Below are 13163 nucleotides of genomic sequence, written 5' to 3'. Positions count from 1 at the left end.
GCAACAAAACGTGTTACATCATCACAACGTGAATTACCAAAATATCATTTACATAAAAATAATGATTGTAATATTATTAAAATATTATCAAAAAAATTAACAAATATCATTAAAAATGATACAGCAGCTGAATTATCAGACAATAATGAAGATGAATTAACTGATCAATTGAATTTACAAAGTTTACCTAAAAAAAACAAAAGTTGAAATCTCCAAAACAACAACAACAGCAACAAACATACAACAAAAAGTTTTATCAAATTATATTATAAATAGCTAGAAAAAATTATAATTATATGTTAGAAATGATTGATTAAATTAAAAATATATCAGTTTTATTTAAATTAACAGTTCATCATTATATAATTGATAATACATTTTTTAATTTACAAGTAATGATACATTTGTTTTTATAAAAATACTAATCATGAATTTTTTTCAATACAAAATATTATTCTAATTTTTTTTTTTGTTTTTTTTTTTAAATTCGTACCTCATTTGATTCAATATGAAATTTTTTTTTTTTTGTGATAATAATTTAAAAATTTTTTAAAATACGCGCAAAGCTTTCACTCGTTGTATAACATATATAAAAAATTTTATTTTTCGCATAAAGCACTCATACTTATTTGTGTTTGAAAATTAAAAGTGTAGTTAATATTATATTTAGTCAAATTTGGCAGAGTATTTGATAATTATATTGACATTTAATACACTGACTGTATTAAATCAACATTCATAAAAATTTTTTTTGTTTTAATCGGGATACTTATAATTTTGGACGAAATCCAAAATTTTAGATTCAAAATTTTCAATATCAGGATTTTTAATACATATGCGTTTATAGAGAATAATTTTCAACACATCTACCTCTGTAGGAGAGAGTTGTGGTGCACAAATAACTTTACCTGATTTTAATAAATTAAGATTGTGATCAATAAATTCTATAGTTCTCATTGCTTTATCGTAACGTATTCTGTGCTCAAGAGGGAGATCAAGATAAATTTGATCCGTATGTTGATATCCGCAAGTGTCGACGTACTTGTCACTATAATCACTGGCAAGACTTAAAATATCAATAGCTGATAATTCGTGATGTGATTTTTGTGGATTTACTCGATTGCTTAATAGAGGAAAGAGAGGATTGGATGGGAGTATAATTGTTGCTGATTCGCCTGGATGAACTTCAGCAGGTCTCGGAGGATCAAGTGTTCCATAGGAGAAACATCTCAAAATTTTTTGAGAAAATTTTTTTTCAACAGCAGAAAGTAGTAAACCAGCTTGTTCAATGGTTATTTTGGCTTCAAGTTTTATGATGATTGCGATTTTATATTTGTTTTCCCGCTCATCATGAGTTTGTTCGACGAATTGAACAGACATTGTTGATTATAAAACGCCGTGTGTGTCGGTGAGTTGCAAAAATATACACGTGGACTCTAAAAATGTCTGGCAAACCAACTTCCAGTAATAAAATCCAGACTTCAGCTATTTAAAGAAATGAAAAAAAAAAATATTAATAAAAAAAAAATATATATATAAAAATGAGATAATATGTTTGAGTTTAAATTATTTCATTTGTTCATTATAGAACTCACCTATTTGTTTCACAATAAATATAGACAACCACCGGTGACGAATGTCTAGTCAATTTTGTCAGGTGTACACAGAACGCCCAACACAATGAGCAAACACAACTGTGTGTCGGTGAGTTGCAAAAAAAAACACGTGGTCTTTAACAATGGCTGGCAAACCAACTTCCAGTAATAAAATCCAGAATGCAGCTATTTAAAAAAATGAAAAAAAAAATATTAATAAAAAAAAAAGATAATATGTTTGAGTTTAAATTATTTCATTTGTTCATTATAGAACTCACCTATTTGTTTCACAATAAATATAGACAACCACCGGTGACGAATGTCGAGTCAATTTTGTCCGGTGTACACAGAACGCCCAACACAATAAGCAAACACAACTGTGTGTCGGTGAGTTGCAAAAAAAAACACGTGGTCTTTAACAATGGCTGGCAAACCAATTTCCAGTAATAAAACACAAAATGCAGCTATTTAAAAAAATGAAAAAAAAAATATTAATAAAAAAAAAAATATATATATAGAAAAATGAGATAATATGTTTGAGTTTAAATTATTTCATTTGCTCATTATAGAACTCACCTATTTGTTTCACAATAAATATAGACAACCACCGGTGACGAATGTCTAGTCAATTTTGTCAGGTGTACACAGAACGCCCAACACAATGAGCAAACACAACTGTGTGTCGGTGAGTTGCAAAAAAAAACACGTGGTCTTTAACAATGGCTGGCAAACCAACTTCCAGTAATAAAATCCAGAATGCAGCTATTTAAAAAAATGAAAAAAAAAATATTAATAAAAAAAAAATATATATATAGAAAAATGAGATAATATGTTTGAGTTTAAATTATTTCATTTGTTCATTATAGAACTCACCTATTTGTTTCACAATAAATATAGACAACCACCGGTGACGAATGTCTAGTCAATTTTGTCAGGTGTACACAGAACGCCCAACACAATGAGCAAACACAACTGTGTGTCGGTGAGTTGCAAAAATAAACACGTGGTCTTTAACAATGGCTGGCAAACCAACTTCCAGTAATAAAATCCAGAATGCAGCTATTTAAAAAAATGAAAAAAAAAATATTAATAAAAAAAAAATATATATATAGAAAAATGAGATAATATGTTTGAGTTTAAATTATTTCATTTGTTCATTATAGAACTCACCTATTTGTTTCACAATAAATATAGACAACCACCGGTGACGAATGTCTAGTCAATTTTGTCCGGTGTACACAGAACGCCCAACACAATGAGCAAACACAACTGTGTGTCGGTGAGTTGCAAAAATATACACGTGGTTTTTAAAAATGGCGGGCGAACCAACTTCCAATAATAAAACACAAAATGCAGCTATTTAAAAATCAAAAAAAAAAAAACAATAATAAAAATATTAATAAAAAAAAACATTTACATAAAGAAATTAGATAACTTGATTGTATTTAGATTATTCTAAATTAATTGTGTTTATTAAACTCACTTCTTTACTCCACCAGTACTTTCAAACAACCGCAATTAATTAATCTTAATTTAATGATTGGAGACTTTAAAACGAATACTCAAAAATCCATGCACACACACAATTCATTATTTGTCATTTTAGTCACGTCATCATTTTGGAAATATAATTTTAATAAAATTTTATGGTTGAAGTATTCTTATATATTTTTTTTTTATTTTACAAATAGGAAATCAAATATTTTATTCAATCGATTCGTAAATAAATAAACTAGCTATTCAATTTACATATTTTAAATATATAAAAATAAATTTATGATATGTTAAATTACAAAAAATAAAAGGAAAGAATAATATTTGCAAATTATTTCTTATATTTATACGATAAAATCTCGACCTTAAAAAAAAAATCAATTTTATTGATCAATGGAAAAAATAGGTTTTTCTGAAATTTTGTGCAACTGCTCCATGAACTTTGTGATGTATGCAATTGCTTCTGGATATTCCACATAAGTGTAATAAAATTCAGCAACATATTTTTCCAGCTGATCTTGAATATTTTTTCGAATTAAAAATTGATTTGTCTTTTTCCAATCGGCTGCAGTTATTTCATCAATTTTTTTAATTTTTTCCTTCAAACTTTCAAGCTGTTTCATTTTAGTCTTGACATCAATGAATTTGGATGGTGGAAGTGATGATAAATCATCTGATTTTAAAGTCCAATCATTTGTACAAGCTTCACAATCACAAACGAAATTATAAAGTCTCATCAGTCGATTTTGACGATCTTGTTTCGATTCCTCGGAGAAAGAATATCTATAAGTAAGAAATATTTGTTCGCCTTTTTTAATAGGACGTAAAGATCTACAAACGTAACTTTCATTATGAAAAGTTGTAGACATCATTTGTACACAAGAATTATTAAAAAAACTAAAAGCCGGAAGTAATGCACCTGAAATTTTAACAGATTCATCAGTCGACAAAGTCGAACAATTTTTCAATTGAATACCAAAACTGTTGAGCATAGTAAATGAGGCACATTTCTCCATCAACACAACAAGAAATAAAAAACGTGGATCATCCTTCAGGACTGACAAAGATCCAGTAAAACCAAGAATATCTTTACAAAAAAAATACGACGAAACAATAGAATTATAAATCTCGTGTACTTTTCGAAACGTATCAACTACATCAGACTGATAAAGACTCAAGCCATATGCACTGGAAAATTTATCTGGATCAAGTTTTCCATTCGTAAATCCTTTTGTCAATGAATCTGCAAAAATATTTTTGGCATTAGTTTTCATTACAAATAACAACAACCTTGGTGGAAAAAATCTCTCGGAATTTTCTCTGGATTTCTCCGGATTTCTCCGGATTTCTAAAAACTTCGGAATAATATCTCCGGAAGTCTCAACTGTGTAGAAAATCCAGAGAAATCCCGAGAAAATACGAATAGATTATTTCTACCAGGGAACATTTATGATAAATATTTTTTTTCTTTTACTTTTGGAGCAGTCAATTCCGTGGAGATAATTTTTTAATTTATCCAATGAATTTTTTGATTCTTTAAATGCTTTGATAGCAAGTCGTAGTACCACAGGTGTTAATTCGCTTGCAGTAAATACACATATTTCATTAAAAATTTTACACTCAATATCATGATACTGTAGCATCGCCTGATCCAGACAATTTTTCGAACAAAAAATTACATCACTGCAGTTGTCACAAGGTATACTGGCCCATGTTTGTTTGGTACAATGCCAACAAAGTCTATATTTTATTCGTAAATCAACGACATTAACATAAGGTTTTTGAACTCCCAAAATTTCTCCGGGTTTAATATCTCTATTTGCAATAATATGTCTGCCAAATCGTTGAGTATAATTCAAATCTAGTGCACTAGAAAGACCAGGTACCAGTGAATTTTCACCATTTAATTTTGGCTCAACATCATCAATTAATTTACAACATTTCCCAATTTTTATTTGCTTTGAAAATTCATGATTTTTTAATTTATTTTCAATATCTTCTTGGATTTTTTTATCCATTTTATTAATCCATTTTTTAACATCTGCAAAAGCTTGTTTTATTTCAATTGATTCATCTGGTTTTAGTACTTGAAGACAGCATGCTTTACGAAGATACAATTTAGCTTTTAAATTATCTGGATAATTATTTTCCAATGCGTGATTAATATCAGTGAGACAGTCTTCAAACCAGTTACATTCAAATAAAACTGCACTACGATTTGCACATGCAAGTGAATACTCGCGGCTTTTAATTGGTGCAAAGGCCATACTTTTGGTGTATTCTTCAAATGCCTTGTCAATATTACGTTTGCCTTGTGAAGTAAAATATTTATTTCCAGCTTCTCGATGAGCTAGTGATACTTCAGCAGATTTTGGATTTGCTGGGGGTAAATCTACAAGCTTGTTGGTGCTCTCTTCGCTTGATAAATCATTGAGAATAAAATTGACTCGTTCTTCGATACTCATTGCTGGCATTGACTCAATAATTGCTGTTAATTTATCAATAAATGATTTACGATTTGATCGAAGAAGCCCTCCACTTCTATCATCAACTAAAAAAAAATTAATCAGCAATTAATAATCAGCTATAAAACAATGCAAAATAATTTCCCTAAATTTGCAATTCAAATTGTAATTTAAAACACGATTTATTATAAATTAATTAAAGTTATTTTTAATTTTTTTTTCTCTTTTTAAATGGTAGAAGAAAGTGGTAAAATAACTTACATAATTTTTCACAATTTATTTGAATCATCGTGTCGATTAATTAAAAAAATTGTGAGTTTATTTTAAATTGATTATTGCTTTTTGAATTTTCGTTTAACTGAAAATTAATTAACAATTGAAATTTGAATATATTTTAATTATTATTTTGTGTTAAACGTAATTGTAGTTTCACCACGCCGACACACATTGAGCTCTCGCCATGACTGGGCTTTGTATAAAAATAGAATCAGTCTATATTCTCATTATTTTCGTTGATCCAAAATAGATTTTAGAGATACTTTAGCATGGCTTGTCATGGATCCAATGGTTTCTCGTCTCCTCCATAATTAAATATCCAAAAATATTATCAATATCAATCTGCTAAAAAACAAACACCAAATTAAAATAGAAAAAACAATTTATATATCATATAAAAATAATTACAACAATCGTTATTAAATAAAAATTTATTCACAAAGAAAAAATGGAACAATTGTAATATTATCTCTAGCTCTTTCAATATTGATATAAAAAAATATCGTGAAAAAAAAATGTATCGATTAAATGTTGAAATGAAATAAGAATTTTTTATTTTTTTCAACTTGAATAAATTGTATCGTACATGCATATCACTTTGGGTCAAAGGTGAGAAAAGAATGAAAAAAATTTTTTTTAAAATAAAGTGCGAATAAAGAGCGAATATATATAAAAAAATAAAAAAATATTGTAGAAAAACGACTTTTGGTGAGTTGTTTAAAAGTGAACGAAAAAAAAAAAAATTCGTAACACGTTTTTTCCGTAACAAATTTTTATTCCTACCACGTTTTTCCTCCTAGGTTTTTATACAAAACTCGCGTGTACATTTTTAAGGTAAAAAAAGATATAAAAAAAAAAAAAAAGTAAAACACACATCGAGTGTCACATAGATGTCTACAATTTTCAAAATGAAAAAATAAAAAAAACCAGTCAAAAATAAATGAGGCAAAAAAATGAAAATGATAATGGAAAATTTAAAAAAAAAAAAAATTGTAATTTCTTTCTTGGCTCAAATGCTCATTTTAGATTAAAAATTCTACAGTCGCTTTTTCGTTGGCCATCGTTATGCAGAATTAAAATGGCTCTTGATATAATGATTTTTTTTTTTTTTGTTTTATATATTATTTTTTTTTTGCTTCCGTATCATCAACGAGGTCAAAATTTCCAGCACGTGTTTCATCTTGAACAATCCCTAATCACAAATTATTTTAGCATCAAAAGATTAATCATCAGGACACACCCTTTGTTAAATACTTAAATTATTAAACAAAGGGGAAACAATGACATTTTTTCAAGTGTCATCAAACTTTGACGCACTTGTAACATCTGCTAAAATTAACTTAAAATCTGTATATAATTTATCATTTAAATATTAAATAGATAATAAAGATAATAGATACAGAATCGCTATGATATTGAACCAGAAATGACTGCACAAAATGAAGCACTTGCTGAAGCAAATAGAAATACAATCTCATTTTTATCAGCAATTAAAACAAAAGCAGCAAGAAGAGGTTTAATTATTGCATTTGGATTAATGACTGTTCAACAATTGAGTGGTGTTAATGCAATTATATTTTATTCTGGTAAAATATTTAAAAGTGCTGGTGCTAATATGGATCCAAATTTACAAACAGTTATTGTTGGTATCATGCAAGTTGTTGCTGTATTTATAAGTACATTAATTGTTGATAGATTAGGCAGACGTGTATTGTTATTAGTATCAAGTGCATTTATTTGTATATCTGCATTTACAATGGGTTTTTATTTTAACTTACAAGCAAATGGTACTGATGTATCATCAATTAGTTGATATATTTTGTATATAATTTATCATTGAAATATTAAATAGATAATAAAGAGAATAATAACAAGTTTTTCTTGATTTTAGTTCAATATTTTTAGCTGATAAGTTGCTCTACTATTTGATTTATTGACACTTGATCAAGGATAAAATCCCTGACGTCGACAAAAAGATAAGATTAACGAGAATAAAAATTTGCGACAATCCCATTTGTTTCGACGAATAATATTCATCTGAACTTTAATCCAATAAGTTGGATTTGTTATTTATTATTAAAAATTTATTTTATTAAATTTTTAATTATATTTACACACAAATGACGCACATGTGTGTTACAATTTTAATCACAATAAATATGTAAATATTTAACGAGAATAATTAAACATATATACGTCACTAAATTATACATTTTTTTTTTTTTCGGCAAAATAAATATTAAATAATCTTAATTAAATTTGTGATTTTATAAGTCAATAAATTATCAATCAAATAATAATTTTATTTATCTTTTAAACTAAATACATGTGAATGAAAATAAACGAAAAAATTTCCTCTTTCATTGCACGCTTCTCGAGAACAAACAAATAATTATTTATTTTTATTTTTTTTTTGATAAGATCGATAGCCAGAGTTGCAAAAAAAACCTTGAAATACCGTACAAGTGTCACTCATGTGACAGCATATACTATTCACAATAAATGACGAGCCTTCGGGTAATTTTTTTTTTTTTTTTCAAAAATATATTACTCGGTCAATTTAACATAAAAATCACGTAACTCAAATGCAAATGATTTTCTAAATAGAATAAACGCGAGGTCGATTTTATGTTTAACCTCAGTTCATTGCTAAAAAATAATAATAAAAAATCAAACAAATAAAATAGAGTAGTAAAAAAAAAAATAAACAATGAGGAAAGAATTAAAAAGAAATAATAATTAAAAATTATTATTGGCATTGGATTATATTGACAATCAAGTGCGGTGCTCGTTGGAAAATTTTAAATAGTATGTACCATTAAACAAACGAGTTTATTTTATTTATTAACTTTTTTTATTTTTTTCTATTATTTTTTTGTTAGACGGATATTTTTTTTTTTTTAATTTTTTTTTTTTTATATATTATGCCAAGCTATTCGGGCGAGGTTATCATCATCTTGGTCTTCTCCGTCGTCGTTGCAGAATCGGAGTAACGATAACAATTACCTTGACTATAATCTCATGACATAAAACGCAAGAAGCTCAACGAGATGGTGCACCCAAGCTAAAGTGTCGACTAAGAATTTCAAAGAATATATTTAAATATTAAAATAAAGAAAGAGAAAAAATTAAAAAATTGTTTTAATTTTATTATCAAATCAATAAATAAAAAATATATTTAATTACTCCAGCTTGCTTTAAATAATTATTGATTTAAAAAATTAACGAAATAATTGTAAAATAGAAATTATTTATTTATTTTTTTTTTTTTTGATATTTTTTAGACAAGGAGTAGTTGAATATAATTTTTATTTATTGATTTGAAAATAAAGTTTTTTATTATAAAAAATTGACTTGTTTATTTATGTATTTAATATTATTTATTTGCTTTTTAAACATTGATTTATGTACTAACACTCAACAACATTATTTCAAAGAAAATATTAGATAAATAATTTCTATTTATTTTATATCGTCATTGGCGTTATCGCACTTGTGTAAAAATAATTTTTTTATTTATGAATTTGCTGATGTCTTAATAAAAATTAGAAAATAAATTGTTAATAATAATTAGTTGCATTTCATTTTCAATTCTCTAATTTTTATTAAAATATCAGCAAATTCCTAAATAAATAAATTATGAATTTAAAAATAAATTCGAATGGAAGTATAAGCAATCTAGATAAATAAATGAGTTGATTTATCTAAATAATCTAAATAGTAAATATTCAGAATTGATTATTATTATTTTGATAAATGAAAATTAATTCTGATTTCTGAATATGTTAAAAAAATTATAATTTTAGAGAATAGAAAATAAACTTTTAAAGAAAATATTAAATAAATAATTTCTATTTATTTTATAACGTCATTGACGTTATCGCACTTTTGCAATAATAATTTATTTATTTATTTAATTTTTTAAAATTATACTCAACTTGAATTTCTCCGTAACTCCCTCGAGTTTTTCCAACTAAAACTTTACGGAAAAAAAAAGAAAAATTCATACAAAAAAATCCCGGAGGAAAATCCAGAAATTAAAATGAAATTTTTCCAAATTTATTTAAAAATTTTTACGGAGAAAGATATATAGGTAAATTTTATAGCGGAGAATTTAAAGTTAAAAAATTTGATCTAAAATTAAATTGAATTGAAAATTAATAATACAAACAACCTTGGGTTTCGATTGACATTGAATGGCATACATAATAAACGCCTCAATCAATGAATCATAATTAAAAATTCTTATTAATAATTTGCATCAGTTATGTGACATGAAAAGATAATAAAATTTTTTAAAAAATGACATTTTCCTCTTAAAAATATTATTGTTTAATTTGATAATATGAAAATATTTTCATGAAATTCATTTATCAATTATTTATAACAATATAAAAACCTTTAAATAAAAAAAAAAAAATATAATAACAAGATACAGTCAAGCCTGCACAGCCCAAAATAATTACGGTAATTCCGTTTTGACTTCCGAGAAGGTATCACCCTGATCCTGGATCTTGTATGCATGTATGATTTATTTTTTTTTCATTCAAGTCACTTTCAAACTGCGTGATACACGCAACATTACCAACAAACATACAGACTATTCGTATTAACAAATTTTTAATTAAAAAAAATAAATAAAAAAATTATCTCATACTTTGTTGTTGTTATTTTTTTTGTTGACATTGACGAACGAATTTTGTTTATAAAAAAAATAATTAATTTAATTACGACGCTTTTTTTTATTTTGACATTAAACTGACATTATCATCTAGTGACTACTTAAATAATTTAAATGTAATATTTAACCATTAACTTATTTACAATTACTCAAACATAATTTCAAACAAGTCAATAAAATATGCATAATTTAAATAAACATTTTATTCAAATTTTTTATACATTTTTTTTATTTACAAATTTTTTTTTTTTTATTATTAACACGTTTTAAGGAATGTCCAAGTTTTTCCATTATATAAATAAAATTTTAATAATAGTAAAAAAGTTTTATAAATTTATCTAGCATTTAGCATATTTTTTACAATAAATTTTTGTAATTTTTTTAGGCTTTTAGCTGGTTTTTATTGACAATTGAAAATATTCATAAAAAATTTATTTGTTATTGTTTTAAATTTTTATTTTTTACATTCCATACTTATCGAATTTTTTATATTTTTATTATTTTAAAAAAATGCCATGTTTATCTATTTTCCATTCAAAAAATAATCATAAAAAAAAAACCAGTCACTTGATTTTCAATTTTTCCACTCAATTGATCTGTATAGAAAAAAAGAAAAAACAACAAAACAAATACGTATTTCAATAAAAGATAAAAAATTTTCCATTTTCACGAGTATTTTATTTTTCAATTATTTTAACTTTTTATTTTAGAGAGAATATAATTAAAGCAATAAAATTTACTGTCATCTCGAGTTAAATGAAACGTTTAAAATAATTTTTTTTTTTTTCAATCAACGAGTGCAATTATTGAGTATTATTTTCAATGGATTATTTAATTACTCGGTCATTTTTATTTTCAATTTATTTTCTTTAAATTAACCCGAGTTAAACTCGATGAAAAATAAAATTGATGAAAAAAGTTTATCAATGAAATTTTCAGCTATTTTACTATATTTAAATTTTAAATAAATTATTTATTTAATTTTATTTTTCATTTTAAATTTTATCATGTTCAAATTTCAATGTCTGTGTATGTGTGTGTATTGACTTTATCAACTTGCTCGATACAAATATTTTCACATATACCTTCAGGCAAATTCATACGTTTAATATCTAAAATTTTCTAATGGAAAATTCATAATACCCCGCAATTTGTAAAACTAATACTACAAAATAAAAAAAAATATATTAAAATTAATTTATTAATTATTTTCATAATTATAATTAAAAATTACATGAAAATATATTTTTTTTTTAAACACTTATCATTAATTGATAATTCCTTTTTTTTTTATAATAACAATAATTTAAAATTAACTTTGGACTCTAAATATTTTTTGTCACAATAATTTATTATATAAACTTTTTATTTTTGTTGTTATATTAAAGCCAATAATAATAAACCAAAATACTGATAATTTAAAAAAAAAAATATAAATTTTTAAATTGTGTAATTAATGCAATTCATGTATATATATTTCAAATAAAATTATTTATCAATGATACATCATTCCCTGATAACATTTGACACATTAAAATGTATGTATTTTATTATTTTTTTATTCAAGTCAAGAATGATCGCTCAATTATCATCGCAAAAAAAAACCACATTCCATTCTCAACAAATACTAATACACATGTTTTATTATCATTATCATTGTTATTAATATTATTATTATTATTATTATTATCACAGTTGTATTACGCGTTTATCAATACGTATGTGAATCAAAAAAAAAAAATTTGTAATGTACTGTAAATAATTGTTTAAAGATAAATGTTGTTAATATTTAAAAAAAATATTTTCTAGCTGAAAATTATGAACACGTTTATTTAAATTTTTTTTGAGATTGTATTATGGAATTTCTGACTAGCCTATAGTCTGACCTAGAGAATAAATTTTTATTTATTTTTTGAAATATAAAAGTTGCTTGATTATTTTAACTATTCACAGCTATCAAGAGATTTTTATTTGAATATATTTTTTAAATAAAATTATCCAGTTTTTATTCAAGGTTAAATAGTATTATTATTATAGATATATATTATTTGAAAATTTAATTTTTTATTCTTATCGTAAAATAAATATTTTTTTTTATCATCTAAAAATAATGAAAAATTATCATTTTAAAAATTCCATTTAAATTTTTTTGCATAAATTTTTTAAATAAACTTTCAAGTAATTTTTTTTTATAAAATTTTTTTAGAATAATTGTTGAGTATTTTGTCGTTATATTGAGAAAGGTAAATTTCTAATTTTTAACATTTTTATAAATACGAAAGTTTTGTAAATTTATTACAAGGATTTTTGTTTTTTTATTTTCAAGTTTATAAATTGTTTGATTATTTTTTAATTATGTAAAGACTAATGACCGATAGTTATGATCCAATATACCGTCGTAATATTGGCTTAGATATGATAAAAAAAAAAAAGAAAAAAAAAATTAATTAAATGGTAATATATGAGTTGAATTGAAATGCAAAACGTCAAATTACGTCACAACCTGTAACACGCGAATTGCAATGCCAATGTCAGCGGGAGAATCCCCATTCTTAAATTCCTTAGTTATTAACTTTACTCAATAATTATTTTCTTACGTATTATCAAGTGCTTGATTATTTATTTATTTTTTTAAATTATATTTACATCATA

At 24.6% G+C, this 13163-nt stretch overlaps 1 protein-coding gene and 1 long non-coding RNA gene across 2 annotated transcripts; both read right to left on the bottom strand.

The window, feature by feature from the left end:
* Positions 1–2177: 2177 nt before the first annotated feature.
* On the bottom strand, positions 2178–2824 carry LOC122858471. Its single transcript, XR_006374295.1, has 3 exons — positions 2766–2824; positions 2469–2654; positions 2178–2357 (listed from the first exon to the last, which is right to left on the bottom strand). It is a non-coding gene; the product is annotated as an uncharacterized LOC122858471 (long non-coding RNA).
* Positions 2825–3472: 648 nt separating this feature from the next.
* On the bottom strand, positions 3473–5864 carry LOC122858470 (SET and MYND domain-containing protein DDB_G0273589-like). The gene is made up of 3 exons (XM_044161396.1): positions 5816–5864; positions 4564–5640; positions 3473–4332 (listed from the first exon to the last, which is right to left on the bottom strand). Exons 1-3 carry the CDS (start codon positions 5841–5843, stop codon positions 3473–3475), a joined length of 1965 nt encoding a protein of 654 aa, XP_044017331.1. The 5' UTR covers positions 5844–5864.
* Positions 5865–13163: the final 7299 nt, after the last annotated feature.

Source organism: Aphidius gifuensis, linkage group LG5 (assembly GCF_014905175.1).
Source record: "Aphidius gifuensis isolate YNYX2018 linkage group LG5, ASM1490517v1, whole genome shotgun sequence".
In the NCBI taxonomy this organism is placed as follows: Eukaryota; Metazoa; Arthropoda; class Insecta; order Hymenoptera; family Braconidae; genus Aphidius; species Aphidius gifuensis.
Note: the sequence above shows the minus strand (reverse complement) of the source record. Positions and strands in the feature narration are given on the sequence as shown.